Source organism: Pelobates fuscus, chromosome 9, assembly GCF_036172605.1.
Source record: "Pelobates fuscus isolate aPelFus1 chromosome 9, aPelFus1.pri, whole genome shotgun sequence".
NCBI lineage: Eukaryota > Metazoa > Chordata > Amphibia > Anura > Pelobatidae > Pelobates > Pelobates fuscus.
The window spans coordinates 146,592,753-146,615,888 of NC_086325.1; the positions used below are offsets into that span (position 1 = coordinate 146,592,753).

The window sequence follows — 23,136 nt, forward strand, 5'->3', positions numbered from 1 at the left end:
TTTGCACTACTGTTTGATATTCTCTTAGCTCTTGCCCCTGCCAGTGGCAGGTCTCAGGCTAGGTTACTGCCATTGCAGGACGCAGAGAGACATTCTCTGCCCTGTGTGTCCCCTCCTCCTCTTCTCTTCCCCCTCCCCCCCCTCCGTTCGCTCTCCATGCCCGCACTGCACAGTCCCCGCCTCCATCTTATTGTCTCCGGAGGAGGAGGAAGACAGGAGGCGGGCGCTCACAAGATGGCGGCTCCCAGGGAGGCGTGAAAAGATTCTCCGGTCTCCTGCCTTCTATTTACACAATAATTATATCGCTTAACAACCGCTTTCCGAGTGGCTGTCGCTATTTTTTTAGGTTTCTTTTTGTTTTTTCTTTATTTCCGCGTTTTGTTTCTTTGTGTGTGTTTTACAACCGAACCTAACGGGCGACAAAGCAGGCTGCCGTGGCTACCGGGTGAAGTGGTTGTGGTGGAGTATCCGGTTGTTAGTGCCTCACACACACACCGTCAGTGAAGGGGGGCTTTGTGTGTTCCCCGCAGCACTGTATCCGCCATATCCCACCCCCCCTCGCTGTACAGCCGCTGGAGGAGGAGGAGGAGGAGGAGGAGGCGGCGTTTATTGAGTGTAGTCGCCCCGCTCGCCGCCATCTTTGCTCTTCCTCCCAGCTCTTTATTGGTTTGTTTGGACGGCACAAGATGGCGGCTCCCATGGACTCCCTCAGCTCCGGCGCTCTCGGGCGGATTTAAAGCGGCACTCGATCCGGGGAGAGGGCAGCCCAGGACGGCCTGCGGAGGGGACGTGGCGGAGGAGCCTGCCATCCCCTCGGGTGGCCCCTGGCTGGAGCGGAGAGGGAGTCAGCGAGTTTGTTTTCTCCCCGGCCGCCGTCATAAAATGGCGGCTCCCATGGACTTCCCAGCACCTCAGTGAGAACCGGCGCGGACTAGGCCTCAGCCCCGGCCTCCCCTCAGACATTTTACACATTTTATCAGCCCGTGCTGCCGCCTCACACCGGAACCCACAGCCCCACTCCGCGCTTGTTTTTAATCCGGTTTTCTTTTTTCTCTCCCGGTTCCCATTGACTTCATTTAAAATTATTATTTTTATTTCATTATTGTTTAATTTTTTTGTTGTTGGCTGGATCGTACTGTTTGGACTCGCTGCCAGTCAGCCGCCATGGCCTCGTCCCCGGCGGTCTCAGGCTCCGCCGCCTTGCAGCCGAGGTGGAAGCGTGTGGTGGGCTGGTCGGGCCCGGTCCCCAGGCCCCGGCACGGACACCGGGCAGTGGCCATCAAGGAGCTCATCGTGGTCTTCGGAGGAGGGAACGAGGGCATCGTGGACGAACTGCACGTCTATAACACAGGTAGATAAATACAATGCACGCTTATTAACCCTCTCACAGGGGGGTGGCCACATAATAAAGGTAAAAGCGGCGGGGAACTACAACTCCCATGATGCTCTAGCAGCCCTGCGAATGGCGAAGCATCACGGGAGTTGTAGTCCTGTGTTGGGATTTACTTTTTTTTGGCCACCTTTGTGCCCCATGCACAGTGTAACAGATGGCAGTTTTGGAAACAATGTATCAGTACGGGGGGGGGGGGGGGGGGTCTGTCCAGGTCCCCTGCTTTAGGCTATAACTCGCCACATGGCTAGTGGCTAGTAGTAATGGCAGGACACCTAGCCAAGCATCCCATTGGGCGATAGAGGAAGATGGGTTTAATATGGCTTTTTATAGCCACAAAGAAAAATGGCGGGTTCCCCCAGCAGGAGGATCCCAGACAGACAGGAGAATGGGCGGTCCATGGGGCTGTAAGCCATCAGTCAGCCACGCAAGCCTATGGCAAGCAGCCTGTCAGCTCTGAGCAGAGCCATGGTCTGGCACAGTGCTAGGCTCCTCCTTATTGAGGCTTGCAGAGCATTGTGGGAGTTGTAGTCTTAAAAAAACAAAACTGCAAAACTTGTGCATGATATATGAACTAAGATTAGGGCACTGGTGTCTTTATAACTTTTTATTCTTATTATGGGAAACCTTAATTCTATTCAATCTTTACACTCAAACCATTGCTGCTCAGCAGGATGTCTTTTTGTAGCTATATATTGTAGGTGCAGCTTTAATAGCTCACATTTTAACATTGTGTTACACATCCCAAATAGTAATCAGCTTATATTTACATTATTATTATTATTATTATTATTATTATTATTATTATATTTTTTTTTTTTTTTTTTTTTTTTTTTATATATATATATAACGGCAGCAAGTTCTGTAGCGCTGTACAATGGGTATATGAAATGTGTCGGTGAAATGTCACTAATATGCATCTTATGTCAGTGGTGCATTTTGTAAATAATGCATGCAACTGCTGAACCCTAGTAATATATCTGAACAGGACCAAAAAAAAATCACAATTGTGAGCCCCTCCAGCTTCAAGCTCTCCTTTTAAAGTCTCTCAGATGCAGGTCTGAATAGATCTTCAGAGCTGTCTGCAGTTATTCCCTGTTGAAATGAAGCCACTCTGCGACTTGCAAGGTCTGCGGGCACATGATTGCTGCTGGCATTGAAGAGTCATGAGAATAGTCTCCCTGGATGCTTGGCAGTAGAGATAAAATAGGCACTGTTCTTTATTGCCTAAGCAAATACATGGCTGTTCCTCATTACAATGGTGACCTGTCAATTGACTCTGGCTGCCTGAGTTCTGTTATCTGAATAAAGTCCCCGCCTCAGCCTATAGCTAGAGGGACGGGCTTATGAATATGAATGTAACCAAACCTCCTCTTCTCCTAATAGCAGTCGCTGCTCCAGGCGCCAATTTCAAGTTTTTAAAAGCTGCAATTGATGCTAGTACTCTCCCCTTCCTCTTCTTAACACAGGAAGCAAGTTTCAAGTTTTCCTTTCACTCTCTTGTTTAGTAGCATAAAGATATAACATCAATGTTTGGCTAACCAGTCTCTCTATGATTTAAGTGCGTTTTGTCACGGAACAAATTTATGCAATGCCGCTGTTTTGGTCTTATAAGATATATTTTCTTTTAAATTCCTGAATATTTAAAACTTTATTTAAAAAGCCTGCTTATCTTTTTGTTTTAAACCCCTAACCTGCTTTTGGGTTTAATGCTAATGAAAAAAATGCAGTTGGATGACAAGTACTCTCCGAAACATGTCTTGTCCAGCATCGTAGAAAGCAATCTTTCTAAAATATGAATATGGCATTTTGTATTCTTTAATGTGTTGCTTATCAGTTCGTTGTTTGGTTTATTTGAATTAAATAGTGCCTCGAGAGGTTGATTTTAAGCTATATACTACAGAACAGGAGATGATTGTCAGAGATGAAGGTAGTGCAATTTCAGCATTTCATCTGTCCAATTGTATAACATTTAATAATCTGATTTTTAACCAACTTATTCCTGACCTTTTGTATACAGAACTTCACACACATTATGTGCACTCTAGACACCATAACAACAATATCTTGATGTAGTGGTTATGGTGCAAAAAGTATGTGCTATTTTTTTAGTTTTGGCCTCTGCCTTCAATTAATGTGAAAGTGAACTTGTGCATTGGCCTGCCCAATTTTACTTGGCAATGATTAACCAGCACCCTCAACGTTTATGTTGCCTCCCACATTTGGTTGGCTTAAAGCAAATGTTCATTCAGCATTAGCTGGTGAGCCATGCTGCAAATGCTTATTTATTTTTGTAAAACTGTGGTGCTCTCAGGCTCTATACACCATAACCATTACAGCGTACTGTAATGGTTACTGTGCTTACATCACTGAATTGACAAATTTAAGAGAAAATAGGCACATTGTGAAAACATGCTCTTTTGTGTGGTTTAAAAAAAAATAAATAAAAAAAATCTGGTGTGGGGCGGGGGGGAGACACACTCTAGGTACTGCAGTTAATTTTATTGAAGTATTTTTGGTGGCCTGGGTACCCTGAGTATTTCTTAAATATTTTGACAGTGAGTAAAGGTCACTGGGCACATGTGGCTCTTCCTGATGCATTAGCCGGAGCAGAAGAGAGGGAAAGGTGTTATTTATTTATTTTTTTATTTTTTTACAATGGGACAGCGCCAGACACAATAACCATTTCTGTAAGATGAAGTGGTTGCTGTTCCTAGTGTCCCTTTAATAACCCTGTCTTGGTAGTGGAAATACTCTTTATTGTCATCTCAAAGAGTTTAGAGTGTGAGATTACCCATTTAAATAGATTTTCATTTCTATGAAATGTTTGACTGCTTCCCATTGCTACACAGTAAAAACGTTGTTTTTTTTTGTTTGTTTTTGTTTCTTTCCTTAACCCCTTAAGGACACATGACGTGTGTGACATGTCATGATTCCCTTTTATTCCAGAAGTTTGGTCCTTAAGGGGTTAAAGGACCACTCTAGGCACCCAGACCACTTCAGCTTAATGAAGTGGTCTGGGTGCCAGGTCCAGCTAGGGTTAACTAATTGTTTTATAAACATAGCAGTTTCAGAGAAACTGCTATGTTTATCAATTAGTTAAGCCTTCCCCTATTTCCTCTAGTGGCTGTCTCACTGACAGCCGCTAGAGGCGCTTGCGTGATTCTCACTGTGAAAATCACAGTGAGAGCACGCAAGCGTCCATAGGAAAGCATTATGAATGCTTTCCTATGCGACCGGCTGAATGCGCACGCAGCTCTTGCTGCGCGTGCGCATTCAGCCGACGGGGAGGAACGGAGGCGGAGAGGAGAGCTCCCCGCCCAGCGCTGGAAAAAGGTAAGTTTTACCCCTTTTCTCCTTTCCAGAGCAGGGCGGGAGGGGGTCCCTGAGGGTGGGGGCACCCTCAGGGCACTCTAGTGCCAGGAAAACGAGTATGCTTTCCTGGCACTAGAGTGGTCCTTTAAGGTTGGAAGTTGTAATAAATTAATTTTTATAGACCAGAGAGAGAGACTTTATTCTAAACTTACCGGATTATTTTCTAAAGTAAGAATTAAAATATTTAGGGCACAGTTGCTGAAATGGAAGCTAAACTGACTTGTAGAATTTTTCTAGTTAAGCTATTTTGACCCTAAATTTGAATTTCATTTTGAATTCTCCCTTGAATAAATAAACCCTTTGGCCTCTGTATGTTTTGGTTGTTTGTACAGCAGTTTAAAGCTTTGAGAGCAGCTGTTAAAGTGCATTCCGAACTTTCATTTTCCCAATCGTTTCCTTTTTCTCTTACTTTTTCTCTTTTCTCTCTCCTTTTTCTCCTACTTTGTCATATTCAGTCTATATATAACGGAAAACATAGAACAAAATAGGGACTATAGCCTTGTGTATTTTTCCTACCCCTGACACTGGTCGGAGCTACAATCTCTACCGACATCTGTCTATGGAGGATCTTGCAGGATTCTTCATAGACCCCAATGCTGTAGTCTGCAGAAGTGATGTAAAGTGACAGATTCAGGTAAGTAGAACTCTCCTTTCCGTGCCCCCCACCCCCCTCTCTCCAGCCACGAAACCCACAGTAGTGATGTTACTGTTAGGGGTCTTTGCAAAGTACTCCAGGTGACCGCGCCACTTTAAGGTAAACAGAATACGTGTCTAAAGCATGAGATTGCCAGATTGATAGTAAAGATCAAAACATTTAGATCTGAAGTCTGTTCTCTTCAAAGTGCTGTGCAATCTTTGGTTGTTGTAAGTTCCTCCTAGCCTGGGATATATATGCATGCAGTTGCAATGTAGAGTTCATGCGCTGATAACGAAGAACAATGCACAAGTGTGCATGTGTTATTGTGCATGCATCCTATGCACAGGCATGTGGGGGGAAAAAACTTACTATCTCAATGTTTAGGATAATTCATTTCCACTATCTGAAGAAAACTTGGCATCAATGAAATGCCTATTTAAAAAAAAAAAAAAAAAAAAAAAAATTGTGAGAAGGATACATTGCGATTTCTATGTTGGAGAATACATTTTTACTTTCACTGTATTTTCAGTGAGTGCTTTTTGATGGTAGCTGGATTCAGGTATTTTCTGGTATTCATGGCTAGTGGCAGGTTTGATGTTTTCTGGCAAGTTATTTCGTAATTCTGTATAGATTCATAGGAGAAGGCTGTGCGATACAGTAGCTGGTAGTGTGCTGGATGTTGTATGGAGGACATAGTAGAATAAATTAGTTTAGAGTACTTTCAGTGATTTCAAACTGCTGTTTAGCATCAGAACATCCTATTTTAGGCAGTGAAAACAAAAATGGCTTTTTTTTTCCTTCTCCTCCTCTTTACTAATGAAAGATATTATATATTATATATTATATATATATATATATATATATTATATATATAGTGTGTGTTTCACTAGTAGTGGTTAGTCTTGGACATAACTGGCAAATGTACATTTCAATGAAATTCGAACAGAATTTAGGTTAGTCAGCCTAGAGCTCTAGTTCCAGGCTGACACCGCCGGCAGCAATGGGGTTTAATTTAAGATTCCTGACCTCTTAAAATTACTGAAGTGGTCATGGTGTTTGGAGTAACCCTTTAACTTCATTCCTAAGTCTCAATAGTGTACCATTAGCGTTGGCTGGCTTTTTTTTTACTCTCAAGTCTTAAAGTTAAGGAACCCTATAAAATATGTATAGTGTAAGGCAACTACTGCATCTCCTTTTGTGTTGTGAGATCTAAATTTATGTCTCGGTCTTAAAGTCCCCTAGGCACCCAGACCACTTCTGCTCATTGGAGTGGTCTGGGTGCCAACTCCCACTGCTCTTAACCCTGCAAGTGTAATTATTGCAGTTTTTTATAAACTGCAATAATTACCTTGCGGGGTTAACTCCACCTCTAGTGGCTGTCTATTAGACAGCCACTAGAGGGAACTTCCTGGGTTCTAGCACAGGAAACATGTGCTAGAGCGTCGCTGGACGTCCTCACGCTGTGTGAGGACCTCCAGCGTCACTCAAAACCCCATAGGAAAGCATTGAAATGATTTTTCAATGCTTTCCTATGGGGAGACGTAATGCGCATGCGCGGCATTGCCGCACATGCGCATTAGGTCCCCTCGGCCGGTGGGCGAGATCAGTCTCGCCGACGCAATGGATAGGAGGAGCGTCGCGGAGACAGCGGTGAGGGACATTGCCGCTGCCTCAGGTAAGTGACTGAAGGGGTTTTCACCCCTTCAGTAACCGGGGATTGGGGGGTGGGAGGGAGAGGGACCCTCCAGTGCCAGGAAAACTGATTGTTTTCCTGGCACTGGAGATTCCCTTTAAAGAACACTGTCACGTAAGACAGGGGTCGACAAATCCCAGGTCGCCATTACGACTAGAAATTTTGCCCGGTCGCCTGGGATTTGCAGACCGGCTCGGAACGTGGAGGCAGCCGCCCTGGGGAGAATGGAAGCAGCAGGCGGGGACAGCGTGCGTGGGAGCAGTGATCTTACTGTGGCTCCTCTCTGCTCTGTCGTGCTGTCTAGTGATGCAGCCTGAATATATCATTCCGGCCCCAGCATCACTACAGGGAGCAGAGCGGAGCCACAAGTAGATTACTGCTCCCTTCCCTCTCACACAGGCAGAGCTTGAGTTTATCAATCTTTATGATTTCCAATAGGATAGCATTGGGAGGATATTGCGCATGTTCTCTTTGGGTAACATTCAGCACCTCCATGCAGTGTGTGAAGACGCTGAACAAAGGTGCTGCGCACTGACACACTACTCTCTAGTGGCCGTCTGAGTGTTATTAGAGGTGTTACTAGGCAGTAATGTAAACACTGCCTTTTCTCTGAAAATCTAGCGTGTACATTAAAAAAAGGCTACAGGAACAGGCTATAGGCACCAGAACCACTACATTAAGCTAAATTGTAAATTAAACTTTGCTAGTTTAAAAAAAAAAAAAAAAAAAAATCTCTCCTAACTTATAGCCAAATAGCCAAATCGGAGGCTTCTCATTGAAAATCCTCTGAGTTGGTGCGCACACACGTCCGATTTGAGGTCTGCAGCTGGTGAGTGGGGAGCCAGGCATGCTCAAGTGAAGCGTGCCTGCCACTTCCGTTGGCACAGGGGAGCTAACGGAAGGGGTCTGCCAACCTCCCTGGCTGTTTGACAGCCAGGGGGCTGCTCCCTAGCAAATTTATCAAATAAATCATACTCTTATAAACTGGGGTTAAATTAGGCTACTTCTCACCTTTCTTTATGAGGAAAATAAAGGGACACTATAGTCACCAGAACAACTACAGCTTATTAAATTTGTTCTGGTGAGTAGAATCATTACCTTCAGGCTTTTTGCTGTAAACACGGTCTTTTCAGAGAAAATGCAGTGTTTACATTACAGCCTAGTGATAACTTCACCGGCCACACCTCAGATGGCTGTTAGAGATTCTTCCTGGGTCATGGCTGCCTAAAATGTATCCAAACATTCAGTGTCTCCTCCCTCTGCATGCAGACACTGAACTTTCCTCATAGAGATTCATTGATTCAATTCAGTTGATTCAATTGAGGAGATGCTGATTGGCCAGGGCTGTGTTTGAATCATGCTGGCTCTCCCCCTGATCTGCCTCTTTGTCAGTCTCAGCCAATCCTGTGGGGAAGCATTGTGATTGGATCAGGCTACCACTTCTGCTGATGTAAGCAGGCAGTGGGCAGATCTAAAGGAAACCGGGACAAAATAAGCAGCTGCAGACTTGAATACAAGTAAGACTTTATATCTATCTAAATATCTATATTTAGGGAGGCATGAGGGGACCAGGGTGGCTAGATGGTGGTTTTAACTATATAGGGTCAGGAATACAGGTTTGTGTTCCTGACCCTATAGTGCTCCTTTAAGTGCAGCGTTTTGCTGCACATGCACAAAAACCTAATGCTTTTCTATGGGAAAGCTCTGGATTGATCAAGATGGATGATAATCTCAACCATAGAGGTGGGTCCAGCCGCTGCTAGACTGTGATCAGAGGGGGCTGGTCACCTAAATAGTTAAACACTATAGTGTCAGGAATTCATGTTTGTATTCTGGGCACTAAAAAGTTCCTTTGTATTTGCACATGAAGACACTCTCACTGTCGGACGGACTCACTCACTGATTATTATTATTATTATTGGTATTTATATAGTGCCAGCTTATTATGCAGCACTTTACAATAAGATGGGAATTTACCAAATGAGACAATAACAAAATGTAACAGGAACAATAGGTAGTTGGGGACCTTGTTCAAACGAGCTTACAATCTAGAGGACTTGTTTCAGTTAATTTATACTAAGGAGTTACCCCCCACGAATGTTCAGCAACCTGACACACTCTCTCTACTCTTTCTTTACTTTAAACATACAATCTAGAGGATGACTGCTGTCCTCCTTCTGCTCTACATTCTCTGCTCCCTTGCGTGTTGTTTAGTGATGCCTGGGTCAGAGGGACTTCATCTCATCAAGCAGGGCGCAGGAGGGAGAAGAGCAGGAATATTACAGCTCACTCGCTACCTCCTTCCACATAGTGTCCGCCTCGTGGGGGCCCAAAAGGTTGCCAGTGGTAAACGGGCTGACAAACACTCAAAATACCTGGTAGCTATGGCGATTCTGCACCTGGGGTTTGTTGAGCCCTGCCTTAATTTCATATGTGAAGTAATGATTGTATGTGTGAGTGAGGGTTTCAGGCAGTGTATAAAGAAATGGATGGATTTTGTTAAATAATTGTAATATGCCAAAAAACAGCAAAACCTACCGTTCCACTTAAAGTGGTTGGGCAGAGTTGACCAGTGAAGTCAATTGGCTGCTGTTAGAACCCAAAGTTAACAATGTAGTTGTCAGTCAGATATTAAGACTTTAGAGATGTATTTTATCATTAACTTTGCAACACTGGTGCACGCTATGTGGGAGGGTACAAAATTAGTTCATTTTAAGAGATATTAGGATGTTTTATAGATCGTCTTTAGAGTCTATTTCTTAACATACACGAAGGTGTCTGTTTCCCATCAGCAGTCCTGAAAAACAGCTGAGAGAAAATGGCAAGATGTGACTGTGAAAGATCTGGATTGCCCTTATTTTGCCATAATATAGTTCTTCATAAGACATAGCAGGCCCTATTTTGTGTTGTCTTCTGGTTGATTGCAATGTCAATAAAAAATTGTCTACACACCAAAAATTATGACAGGGCTTGACAAATCCCAGGTCGTCATGGCGACTAAGAATTTTTTCCCTGGGAATTTTTTCCCTGTCTCTCTCTGCGCGCTGGGAGGAAGTGAAGGGAACTGTTACTACTTCCTCCTGGCGTTGAAACCGCGTAGGAGGACAAGCTGACCGGGAAACAGGTTGAGATTTCTCTGGTCGCAGAGCCGCCCATTCTGCAGAGCCGCATGCACTCCTGCGATTATTCGACAGCCGCACGCCAGCCTGCCAATTCCCCTGCGCTGGGTTAGTGCCGGGAGGAAGTAGTTCAGTTCCTTTCACTTCCTCCAGGCGAACTGAGATAACAGACAGGAGAGTGGGAGTCTGAATCAGCGGCAACCCACTCCTATCAGCCTCATCCAGCCCCAGTGTAACCTGCTCCTAGTCCCACAGGACCCAAGGAAAGCCCCTCCTGCGCCCACAAGGTAGGTAAGAGGAGGGTGGTTTTATTTATATAATATATAATGTTTTGTGTATTAGTCTGTGTATCTATGAATCTGTGTGTTTAAAAAAAAAAAATGTGTGTACATATATCTGTATGTTTGTGTGTGTGTCTGTCAGTGCATGTACATGTTTAGGTCACATGGGAATGGTGTTTTTACTTTTTTTTTCTGATGTGGCTGGCACGCCTCCATTGCTGAGATAATCAGTCTTGATTATCTCAGCCAATCCAATGCTTTTCCATAGCAGCATGCGCGGCAAAATGCACTCATCAGCATTTCCTCAGAGCTGCTTTAGATCAATGCATCTCTATGGGGACCGTTCAGCTCCTCCATGCAGAGCGTGGGGATGCTGAATGAAGATAGGAAACTCTTTTAGTGTCTAGATAGCAGATTTTAGTTAGGAGTTATTTATTTATTTTCCATCAACAAGTATACGATTCTTAAATTAACAGGCTATAGAGTCCAGAGCCATTACATTAAGCCACAGTGGTTGTGGTGACTATAGTGTTCCTTTAAGAATTGTATATTTTTGTCGGGGGGCGGGCGGGCTTCTTACTTTGTAAGCTGGCTCCTATATTTAAAGCAAATTTGTCAAGCCCTGGGTTATGAACATATTCTTAATTTCTCACCTAGTGATGGATATGATATCCAACTTTCTGCTGCTTCTTTCTTAACAGCTCTGTGCTTAGTTGGCATCTCTGCAGACTTCCTAATCCTCTCATTTTAGTCATATGGGACATTTTTTCCTCATCAGTTAACATCCATGTGAAAGCTCCCAGGTGGAGGAGACAAAGATCAACAGAGCTGTATAGAAAGACTGCTGGTTTTATCAGTGTGTATTTTCAGTTGACAGTCTTTCCCCTTGTTTTTCTGTCTACCCCCTCCATCTGGCTGTTTAGTTTTAATTCTTACTGTGGTTCAATGATCACAGTAGTTAATTGTTCTAGAAAGTATTATTAAAATAAAAACTTCTGTTACCTTCTGCCCTCTCTTCACCCCAATTATTTCTTCACAATCAGAGAAGTGGAAGTAATTGGGTAAGACGTGCAGCCTATATGGTCTTTCTAAGCAAGCCAGTCCAATGGGCAGGTAAATGTGACCATCTCCCATGTATCTGCACATTTTTTTTCTTTTGCCTATGGAAACATGGAGAAAGCAGAAAACGTTGTAAGATCCAGAATTCTTTGTACATGACCCCCTGTATGTGTTTTTTAAATACATCTATTTATAAATGTGTTTATTTTAAAAAATAAAATGCCCTGTGTGGTTAGTTTAGGTAGTTTATGTGGGCAGTGATGAGTAGAAAACTATATGGACGATTATGGCAGTTGTTTGAGTCAAAGCGGCAAAAATAAAATTTATCTAATCGGCAAAAATAAACTTTATCTAATCTGCTACAGGGAGTGCAGAATTTTTAGGCAAATGAGTATTTTGACCACATCATCCTCTTTATGCATGTTGTCTTACTCCAAGCTGTATAGGCTCGAAAGCCTACTACCAATTAAGCATATTAGGTGATGAGCATCTCTGTAATGAGAAGGGGTGTGGTCTAATGACATCAACACCCTATATCAGGTGTGCATAATTATTAGGCAACTTCCTTTCCTTTGGCAAAATGGGTCAAAAGAAGGACTGGACAGGCTCAGAAAAGTCAAAAATAGTGAGATATCTTGCAGAGGGATGCAGCACTCTTAAAATTGCAAAGCTTCTGAAGCGTGATCATCGAACAATCAAGCGTTTCATTCAAAATAGTCAATAGGGTCGCAAGAAGCGTGTGGAGAAACCAAGGCGCAAAATAACTGCCCATGAACTGAGAAAAGTCAAGCGTGCAGCTGCCAAGATGCCACTTGCCACCAGTTTGGCCATATTTCAGAGCTGCAACATCACTGGAGTGCCCAAAAGCACAAGGTGTGCAATACTCAGAGACATGGCCAAGGTAAGAGGCTGAAAGACGACCACCACTGAACAAGACACACAAGCTGAAATGTCAAGACTGGGCCAAGAAATATCTCAAGACTGATTTTTCTAAGGTTTTATGGACTGATGAAATGAGAGTGAGTCTTGATGGGCCAGATGGATGGGCCCGTGGCTGGATTGGTAAAGGGCAGAGAGCTCCAGTCCGACTCAGACGCCAGCAAGGTGTAGGTGGAGTACTGGTTTGGGCTGGTATCATCAAAGATGAGCTTGTGGGGCCTTTTCGGGTTGAGGATGGAGTCAAGCTCAACTCCCAGTCCTACTGCCAGTTTCTGGAAGACACCTTCTTCAAGCAGTGGTACAGGAAGAAGTCTGCATCCTTCAAGAAAAACATGATTTTCATGCAGGACAATGCTCCATCACACGCGTCCAAGTACTCCACAGCGTGGCTGGCAAGAAAGGGTATAAAAGAAGAAAATCTAATGACATGGCCTCCTTGTTCACCTGATCTGAACCCCATTGAGAACCTGTGGTCCATCATCAAATGTGAGATTTACAAGGAGGGAAAACAGTACACCTCTCTGAACAGTGTCTGGGAGGCTGTGGTTGCTTCTGCACGCAATGTTGATGGTGAACAGATCAAAACTGACAGAATCCATGGATGGCAGGCTTTTGAGTGTCCTTGCAAAGAAAGGTGGCTATATTGGTCACTGATTTGTTTTTGTTATGTTTTTGAATGTCAGAAATGTATATTTGTGAATGTTGAGATGTTATATTGGTTTCACTGGTAAAAAAAAATAATTGAAATGGGTATATATTTGTTTTTTGTTAAGTTGCCTAATAATTATGCACAGTAATAGTCGCCTGCACACACAGATATCCCCCTAAAATAGCTATAACTAAAAACTACTTCCAAAAATATTCAGCTTTGATATTAATGAGTTTTTTTGGGTTCATTGAGAACATGGTTGTTGTTCAATAATAAAATGAATCCTCAAAAATACAACTTGCCTAATAATTCTGCGCTCCCTGTGTCTGAATCTTGAGTTTTCATAAAATATGTAATGAAAAGTAAAGACTACTTTTCCTTATGTATGGCAGTCAGGTTGACAATACTCGACAATGGGCAGAGCAGATGTAGATTGTAAGCTCACGGGCTACCTAGCTAAGCGCTTTGTATAAAAGAGCTTCAATGGCTAGATATGAGCTTATGGGCAGCGCCCTCTCTACCTTTTGTATATGTCTGTGTATGTTGTACGTTCTCCATAAATTGTACAGCGCTGCAAAATCTGTTTTTTCGCATTATAAATACCATAAATAAATATACCCATAATGAAAATGTGCAGGCACTATTTTGACTTGGAGGTATATCGTAAAACAGCCTTTGCAACTCCTTCACTTCTCTCTGCACAGATGTTTAGTGTGTTGTGGGGAATGCTTCAATTAAAAGATTTCCATTGAAAAGCCTCTGCTGGAGCCATGAACGTGCACACGTTCACGACTCTCCAGTGTTTCTAAATGAACTGTAACACCGCTACAAAAAAGGAAGAAACCATGTGTCAGAATTCTAGAAAATTATTGATTTATATTAGAATGCACACTTTTTAAGAAATTGTCACAAATGTAACCGCAAGATGAAAATCTTTGTGTGGAGTGCCACGTTAACCCCTTAAGGATACATGACATGTGTGACATGGCATAATTCCCTTTTATTCCAGAAGTTTGGTCCTTAACCCCTTCAGGACGGAGTCAATAGTGCACGTTCTGATCAAAACAAAACGTAAATAAAAACTGGCATTTGCGCTATATGTCTGTTCACCCGTAGTTCCACTCTTTCATATTATATGCACCCACACTTATTATATATCATTTTGTTCAGGGCTTTAATTTATCATTAACTATTCATATATGGAACATAATTTCTGAATAAAATGTAAAAAAAAGTGAGAAAATAAGATTTGTTTTTAAATTTGTATTTCCGTCTGACATTTTAGCTGTGAATGTCATAATACTGTTAGGTTTTACTGCAAAATAAATTCACATATTTGTAATCAGCGATGTCTCACAAGTACAACAGTACCCCCCCCATTAACAGGTTTTATGGTGTTTTGGAAAGTTACAGGGTCAAATGTACGTTCCATTTTCAAATTGAAAAGAACGTTCCATTTTCAAATTGAAATTTTCCAGATTGGCAATGTTACCTTTGAGACGGTATGGTAGCCCAGGAATGAGAATTACCCCCATAATGGCATACCATTTGAAAAAGTAGACAACCAAAGGTATTGAAAGTGGGGTATGTTTAGTTTTTTTTAGTAGCCACTTAGTCACAAATACTGGCCAAAGTTAGTTTTCATATTTGTGTTTGTGTGAAAAAAGCAAAAAAAAGCGAATATTTGGCCAGTGTTTGTGACTAAGTGGCTACTAAGAAAGACTGGACATACCCCACTTGCAATACCTTGGGTTGTCTACTTTTGCAAAGGGTATGCCATCATGGGGGTAATTCTCATTCCTGGGCTACCATACGCTCTCAAAGGCAACATAACTAATCTGGCAAATTTCAATGTCAAAAAAATGAAATGCAAGTCTTATATGTGACTCTCTAACTTTCCAAAACACCATGAAACCTGTACGTGGGGGGTACTGTTATTCTCGGGAGACTTCACTAAACACAAATATTAGTGTTTTAAAACCGTAAAACATATTACAACAATAATATAGACCATAAAAGTTCAGTTCGTTTGTAAAAAAAAAATTCAAAAAACGTAACTTTTACTTAAAATGTCATCATTGTAATACAATTTACCAGTTTGAAACACTAATATTTGAGTTCAGCGAAGTCTCCCGAGTAAAACGGTACCCCCCATGTACAGGTTTTATGGTGTCTTGTAGAGTTACAGGGTCAAATATAGTGCTTGCGAATTAAATTCTCTGCACTTTCTCCCTGTGTTGTCAGGCATGTCAATCAAATTTTAATTAATCAAATCACCTAACTATGTTAAAAGATTACTTAAATATACACGTAGAATTTTTAATATATATGCATTTATAGGTATTTGAATTCTACGTGTATACTAATGTAATCTTTTATGTAATTATATGTGCGTATGTATGTGTGTATATATAAATAATTTATTTGCATTTTATAGATATATAGAATGTCATTCTAAGTGTATTTTGAGATAGATAGATATATATATATATATATACATTACAAAATAGTTAGAATGAAATTACATGAACATGTGTATATATAATTTATATTAAATGTTATTTATTAATTTTATTGTAATTTTACGTATATATCTTGTCATTCTAAGTGTATTTTAATACTCATATATGTACTTATAATAATATTAAAATAGACTTTGTTTGACGTTACATATATATATGTATATATATTTTATAACATGTCTAATATTATTATTTTTTTTTTTTTAACAGATCCCACCAGCAGGGGGACTGTCTGACATTTCAGACAGTCCCCCTGCTGGCAGATCCACAGCCAGATATAGGGGGCCATGTGATCGCTCTTTGAGAGCGATCACATGGCCCCCGGGGGCCTGATTTGCCGTGGGAGGGCTGCCTGGGCTGTGAGGCAGTCCTCCCGAAGCGGAGCGCCGGGAAGGTAAGTAACCCGGGCGCTCCAGGGCTCAAAGCCGTTACGAAGTTCTAAGCCGCCGCAACGGCTTTAAAGCCCACTTAAAGCGGGACGACATAGAATGCCGTAACGGCTTTAAGGGGTTAAAGCAAGGTTCTGTTTCCGTTGGCAGTCAAAATTTACCCACAATCAGTATGAACCCCACAGAAAGTTAAACCGCACACGTCATGGACTGAGGACAACAAAATGTCCTCGTCCCGATATTAAGATTCAGCACAAGGAAGAAAAGATAGTGTGTGTGTGTGTGTGTGTGTGTATATATATATATGCGCAAGTGTCGAGGAGGAAGAGTATAAACATTAAAGCAGCACAGTAACGCCATCCTTACCTTTTTATCTCAATCGCTTTCTTTTCCTCTTTTTATATATCTATTTCTAAACAAAACACAAGACAGAGAAGGGACTATATCAACTTCATTTAAATTAAATTGTTATAGTGCTGGAGTACCCCTTTAAGAGGCTGTAAACTAAGCTTTATAAACTACGGTTTTATATCTGTAACTGACACTAACCTTTTAATATCAGTTGAAACTGCCTGTAATGAATATATCATATGATCTACGCTATTTTGTTCTCTCTTTACATTTTACAGACTTAGTTGTGTTTTTTTTTTTTTTTTAATATATATATATATATATATATATATATCTATATCTATATCTATATCTATATCTATATCTATATCTATATCTATATCTATATATATATATATATATATCTCAATATCAATCTCAATCAAAATGATTGCTGTTTATCCTGTCATGATGGTGTATAGTTAGGATGTGGGGAGGGTAATATCCCCTTTAGCCATACCTGTAAAGAGAAGCAAGTAAGCATCAAACAGTTTGAAAAAGGTCTAGAATGTTAACCGTGAGAGGGTGACAGGCGACTGCAGTGGTTGTAATACACATTTAAGTGAGGGTCTATTTCTGGGTGACAAGAGGCTATCAACCAGGAATTGGCTATGATGGTCACTAGTTACATAGTTACATAAATGAAGAGACTTGCGTCCATCAAGTTCAGCCTTCCTCACATTTTTTTTTTTTTTTGCTGTTGATCCAAAAGAAGGCAAAAAAAAAACCAGTTTGAAGCACTATTTTGCAACAAGCTAGGAAAAAAATTCATTCTTGACCCCAGAATGGCAGTCAGATTTATCCCTGGATCAACCTACATTGAAAGATTATATCCTTGAATATTCTGTTTTTGCAAGTATGCATCTAGTTGCTGTTTGAACATCTGTATGGACTCTGATAAAACCACTTCTTCAGGCAGAGAATTCCACATCCTTATTGTTCTTACAGTAAAAAAACCTTTCCTTTGCCTTTGACGAAATCTTCTTTCTTCCAGTCTAAACGCATAGCCTCGTGTCCTATGTAAAGTCCGGTTTGTGAATAGATTTCCACACAATGGTTTGTATTGGCCCCGAATATATTTGTATATCCCCTCTCAGGCAACGTTTTTCTAAACTAAATAGGTTTAAATTTGTTAACCTTTCTTCATAGCTGATATGTTCCATTCCTTTTATTAATTTTGTAGCCCGCCTCTGCACTTTTTCTAGTGCCATAATATCCTTCTTTAGAACAGGTGCCCAAAATTGCACAGCATATTCAATGTGTGGTCTTACCAGTGATTTATAAAGAGGCAAAATGATTATTCTCGTCCCGAGAATGAATGCCCCTTTTCATGCATGACAATACCTTACAGGCCTTGGCCACTGCTGATTGACACTGCACATTGTTGCATAGTTTGTTGTCTATAACAATTCCCAAGTCCTTTTCGTGTGTTATCCCTAATTCGCTTCCATTAAGGGTATACGTTGCTTGTGTATTCTTTACGCTGAAGTGCATAACTTTGCATTTTTCAACATTAAATTTCCTCTGCCATTTGAGCGCCCAGTTCTCCAGTCTATCTAAATCCCTCTGCAGCAAAGTAATATCTTGCTCACATTGTATTATTTTACAAAGTTTTGTGTCATCTGCAAACACTGAAACATGACTTTCAATGCTGTCTTCAAGATCATTTATAAACTCGTTAAATAGAAGGGGTCCCAGAACAGACCCCTGAGGGACACCACTTGCCACCTCTGTCCAGCTTGAAAATTTACCATTAACGACAACTCTTTGTACTGTTTTTAAGCCAATGTTCTACCCAAGAACAAGCATTTTCATCTAGACCGATTTCCTTCAGATTGAACACTAATCTATTGTGTGGAACGGTATCAAATGCCTTGGCAAAATCCAAATAGATCAACTAGAGCTCCAAGTTACCTTTATTTATTTATTTATCTATCTGTATAACATATTTTTAAAAGGTTAAGTCTGCCTTGGAGTGCCTTATTAATTCCTCTTGTGTGCTCCAGTTATCCAGCAACTCCAAAAAGAATGTCCAGCAGCTATTTGGTTTTCCATTAAAGTGTGTTGTTGTTTTTGTTTTGTTTTTTAATTATAATATACATGAGTTGTGATACAACTGAATCACAGATGGCAAATATTCTTGATTGTAAGAGATATATTTATAGTGTGCGTGTGTGTGTGTATATAAACCAGGGCTCGACAAATCCCAGGCGCCAGATTGCCACTGCAACTAGAAATTTCGCCCTGGCGTCTGGGATTTGTCAGCTCTCTAGTGTGGGAGGGAGCTTTGACGGCGGCAGTCATGGGGAATATTGGGTACAGCCGCCCGCGGGTGCATGGAGGATTATGGGTGGCTGCGCGAGGCAGCAGTACTCTGTTTGCAGCTGCTCTCTGCTCCCTCGCGCTGTCTAATGATGTCGGGAGCTGGAATATGATGTAATTCCAGGCCTGTCATCATTACAGAGCGCGAGGGAGCAACTGCTTCTTCGCACACAGGAAGAGAGCAGCCCCACTGGACCCCAGGAAAGACCCACTCAGCTTTCCCAAAGGTAGGGAGGCTGAGTTGGTTTCAATTAAAACAAAAGTGCGTGTGAGCGAGTCTGTTAGTGTGTGTTTGTTTGTCTGTCAGAGTGTGTGCGTCAGAGCCTGTTGTCTGTGTGTGTGTGCGTGCGCGTTTAGGTACCTTCCCCCTCCGATCGCATGAGGAAAGTGTTTTTACTCGCCTTTCTTCCCATTTTCCCACACCATGCCAGTTTTGCAATGGCTGAGATGATCAATCTTTATGATCCCTGCTAAGCCAATGCTTTCACTTAGGAAAGCATTGGGAGGATTTTGTGCATGCGCAGCAAATGTACCAATCTGTATCTCCTCATAGAGATGCATTACATTAATAAATCTCTACGAGGAACATTCAGCACCTCCATGCAGACACTTGGAGACCCTGAACCTGGGTGCTGCACGTGGTGCAGCAGTGACACAGGACTCTCTAGTGGCCATCCGAGTGACTGTCACTAGAGGTGTTACTAAGCAGCACAGAAAAGGCAGTTTTTACACTGAAACGCCTGCAGGGACAGGCTATAGACACCAGAACAACTACATCAAGCTGTAGTGGTTCTGGTGACTATAGTGTCCCTTTAAGAATTGCACTTTCTCCTTGAAAATGACTGGCTTCTAACTTTTTTAGCTGGCTCCTATATTCCAAACAAATTTGTCAAGCCCTGGTATAAACAATAAATTGCTTTTTTAAATTATTTATTTTTTTGCCTCAACTGCTTTCTAAAAAAGACAGACAGGAAATAAAACCGTTAAATGTGGATACAACATATAAAAAAAGTTTACTGTCTTGTTGAATTCTTTCTCAGAATACAAACTCTTGCTACTGATGGTATCCCTGCTAATTACCATGTCAATCTGGGTACAGGAAGTTGCTGTGCTTCTTGCAAAGTTGCAGATTGAGGTTTTATTCTGGAGCTGGTATCAATACTTTTCAAGGACTAGTTGTGGCTATGAAATAACAGTTTTTAGGGTCACGTATTTTCTCCTTCAAGTGACCCTGTATAATTGCACTGGTGGAGCCATGAGGAGCCGCTTGCCTTAGTGCTACACAGTGAAGGCTTTAGGTTGCCGACAATGTCTAAAGACTGTGGTATCCTGTATTAAAGTCAGATACTCTATGTAATACCCTGCTAGACTTGTTGATAAGAGTTGGCATACACCAGGGCTTGACAAATCCCAGGTCGCCATGGAAGGTACGAATTTTGACCTGGCGCATGGCTGTTTGTCAGCCCGGGGGAGCAGAAATCTTTCTTAAGTTCTTGCTTTGCTCCGTCCCTCTCCTTGCTGTGATGCTGGGAGCTGGAACATGACGTCACCCTGGCATCACTAAACAGCGCACGAGGGAGCAGAGCAAGAAAAGGTAATACAAGCCCCACAGGACCCCAGAGAATTGATTTACTCCAGCTCTCCTAAACTTCGGGAGGCTGGGTGACCCCCATCCGATCGCATAGGAATGGTGTTTTTACTCTCTTTTATCCATACGACATGCCAGTCTTGCTGTGGTTGGCCCTGCCACAATTTCTGAGATCTTGATGATCTCAGCCAAGCCAATGTTTTCCCATAAGAAAGCATTGGGAAGCTATTGCGCATGTGCAACAAAACGCGCCGATCAACATCTCTGCATAGAAATGCATTGAATCAATGCATATTTATGGGAAACATTCAGTGCAGAGTGTGGAGACACTGAACATGGGTGCTGGAATCATCTCTGTGACTGCCACTAGAGTTGCTACTGGGCAGCAAAAAAAAAGCTGTTTTTACATTGAAAATCCATCAGACACAGGATATAGACACCAGAACCACTATATAATATGAATTGTAGTTTTGTTGTTTAAAATTAGACTTCGTAAGTTTAGCAAAAAACAAAACCCACAACCTGGCTCCTAGATCCCAAACAAATTTGTCAAGCCCTTGTCTAAAGTGTTTAAACTGCAATTCCCATAATACTATACTAGCGGCCTTATGAAGACATTTGTTGGACATTTTTTTTTTTTTTTTTTTTTAACAGTCCAACACCAACTGAGCATAAAGGGTAGAAGTCGCTTAAAGGACCACTTTAGTGCCAGGAAAACATACTCGTTTTCCTGGCACTATGGTGCCCCCTCCCGCCGGGCTCTTTAGAGAGGAAGGGGTTAAACACTTACCTTTCTCCAGCGCCGGGCGGGGGAGCTCTCCTTCTCCCTCGCGACGTCATCGGCTGAATGCGCATGCACGGCAGGAGCCGCGCGCAATCAGCCGGTCGCATAGGTAAGCATTTACAATGCTTTCCTATGGACGCTGGCGTCTTTTCACAGTGAGAAGCACGCAAGCGCCACTGGAGGCTGGATTAACCCTCAGTAGAAACTGCTATGTTTATAAAAATAAGGGGGGGGGGGGGGGTTAATCCTAGAGCGACCAGGCACCCAGACCACCTCATTAAGCTAAAGTGGTCTGGGTGCATAGAGTGGTCCTTTAAAATGTGAATATACTGGTTTTAAAGGAAAACTCCACACATCCTATCTACTACATCCTGCTTCCATCCTTCACAATACTGGTTCTTACCAGGGATTGATGCAATGACTGGATGAGAGTTCTCAGCTGATGCGCTGTGCCAATCGCTGCTTACAGTCCTTTGTGTGGTATGAAACAAGGTACAGCCATGCCTCCGCCATGTTTGCTTCACTGCTGGTCTTCATGCTGTCAGGGACAGAGAATCTCTACTAAATAAGAGGTAAACTGTGATGTGATGTGGGACTCTGCACCAACAAACTCCGGGCACCATAGCCACTTTCCTTTGAAGTGGTAATGGTTCCTACAGGGTTAGTTTTTTGTTTTTTTTTCCCCCCCTAAGACACTCTCAAAGAAGGAACTGCCCTTTAGGTTTGTGCGTCACTTTCCACAAAGCCGTTGCAAATCTTTAAACGCATATTTGTTTTCAAGTAAGGAAGGTTTTACAGTTTGTCATCAGGTCTTTTTAATTTAGTCCTAGCTTCGCAGCGCTGAATGAAAAAAAAGCTGCCATGTAACTTGTGTGTCAGAATATACAAATAAATGCTAAACCCCCTACTGGTTACTGTGATAATGAGGAGAAAATAGGAGGTTTGAATAAACTCAAAGGGACCTAGAAACCTCTGGTGTCTCCTGTGTGAGTTTATTCCTTGTATCGGCTGACTACCATTGGGAGTATGAACCTTGGTGTATGCCTTAGTGTAGTTGACAAAATTGACACCTGGGCTGGATACAATAAATTTAGAGCAGCACTGTCACCCCCTCCTACCTTGAAAAATATGTATTTCATAAAGACTCGGAAAAAAAAAAAAATTGTTCAAGTCCGTGTTTTTGTAGTAAAACAAAAACTTTATTTTTTTTTGCTTCCCTTTTTCGAAATACCAGACAGTATATTGTGAATAAATATTTTATATATAACTACAAACCACTTTTGCATAGCATCCGCTTGTGAGTTTTGATGTTGTTGTATAATGTCTTTCATTATAAATGAAATAACTGCAGACAACTTGTTTTTCTATTTTGTAATTTAAAAAAAAAAAAAAAACTTTTTTTCCTGTTCTCAACAGCAACAAACCAGTGGTTCATTCCAGCAGTGAGAGGTGACATTCCACCTGGATGTGCTGCCTATGGATTTGTCTGTGATGGGACACGCTTGCTTGTATTTGGAGGAATGGTGGAGTACGGCAAATACAGTAACGATCTCTATGAGTTGCAGGTACATTAGTATATATAATCTTAACTGTGCCATGAAATTAACCTTATATGTAATACTTTGTATGGCTTTGCAGCAGTTCTCTAAACAATAATACTGTATTTTTTGTTTTATTTGTTTATCGTATGAAGAGAATATTTTTTTTAGACTGAAAAGTTTTAATTACTTTTTTTTTTTTCCCCTTCCCTTAAGGCTCATTTGCCTGTAGCAAGAGGGGTTTCCCCTAAACTACAATTCAAAAAGTATTTTCTAAAAGACAAACTGCGGGTGCAATTTAAAATATATATATATATATGTATATGTATATGTATATATATATATATATGTGTGTGTGATGCAGAGCCTTGGTGGTGGTGGGCATTTTATTATTTTTGTATTTTATTTTAATAGTTTTTTTTGTTATATTAATTTTTTTAATTATTATTATTTGTATTTTT

The 23,136-nt window shown here is 41.5% G+C and overlaps 1 protein-coding gene across 2 annotated transcripts in view; it reads left to right on the top strand.

The window, feature by feature from the left end:
- The first annotated feature begins 220 nt into the window (after positions 1-220).
- HCFC1 (host cell factor C1) overlaps positions 221-23,136 on the top strand; it is a 47,999-nt gene continuing 25,083 nt past the window's right edge. For both annotated transcript variants that reach the window (XM_063432683.1, XM_063432684.1), the window contains exons 1-2: positions 221-1,351; positions 22,554-22,702. In XM_063432683.1, the coding sequence (XP_063288753.1) occupies positions 1,165-1,351; positions 22,554-22,702 (336 nt within the window). In that variant the 5' untranslated portion in view covers positions 221-1,164. The remainder of the gene's footprint in view (positions 1,352-22,553; positions 22,703-23,136) is intronic.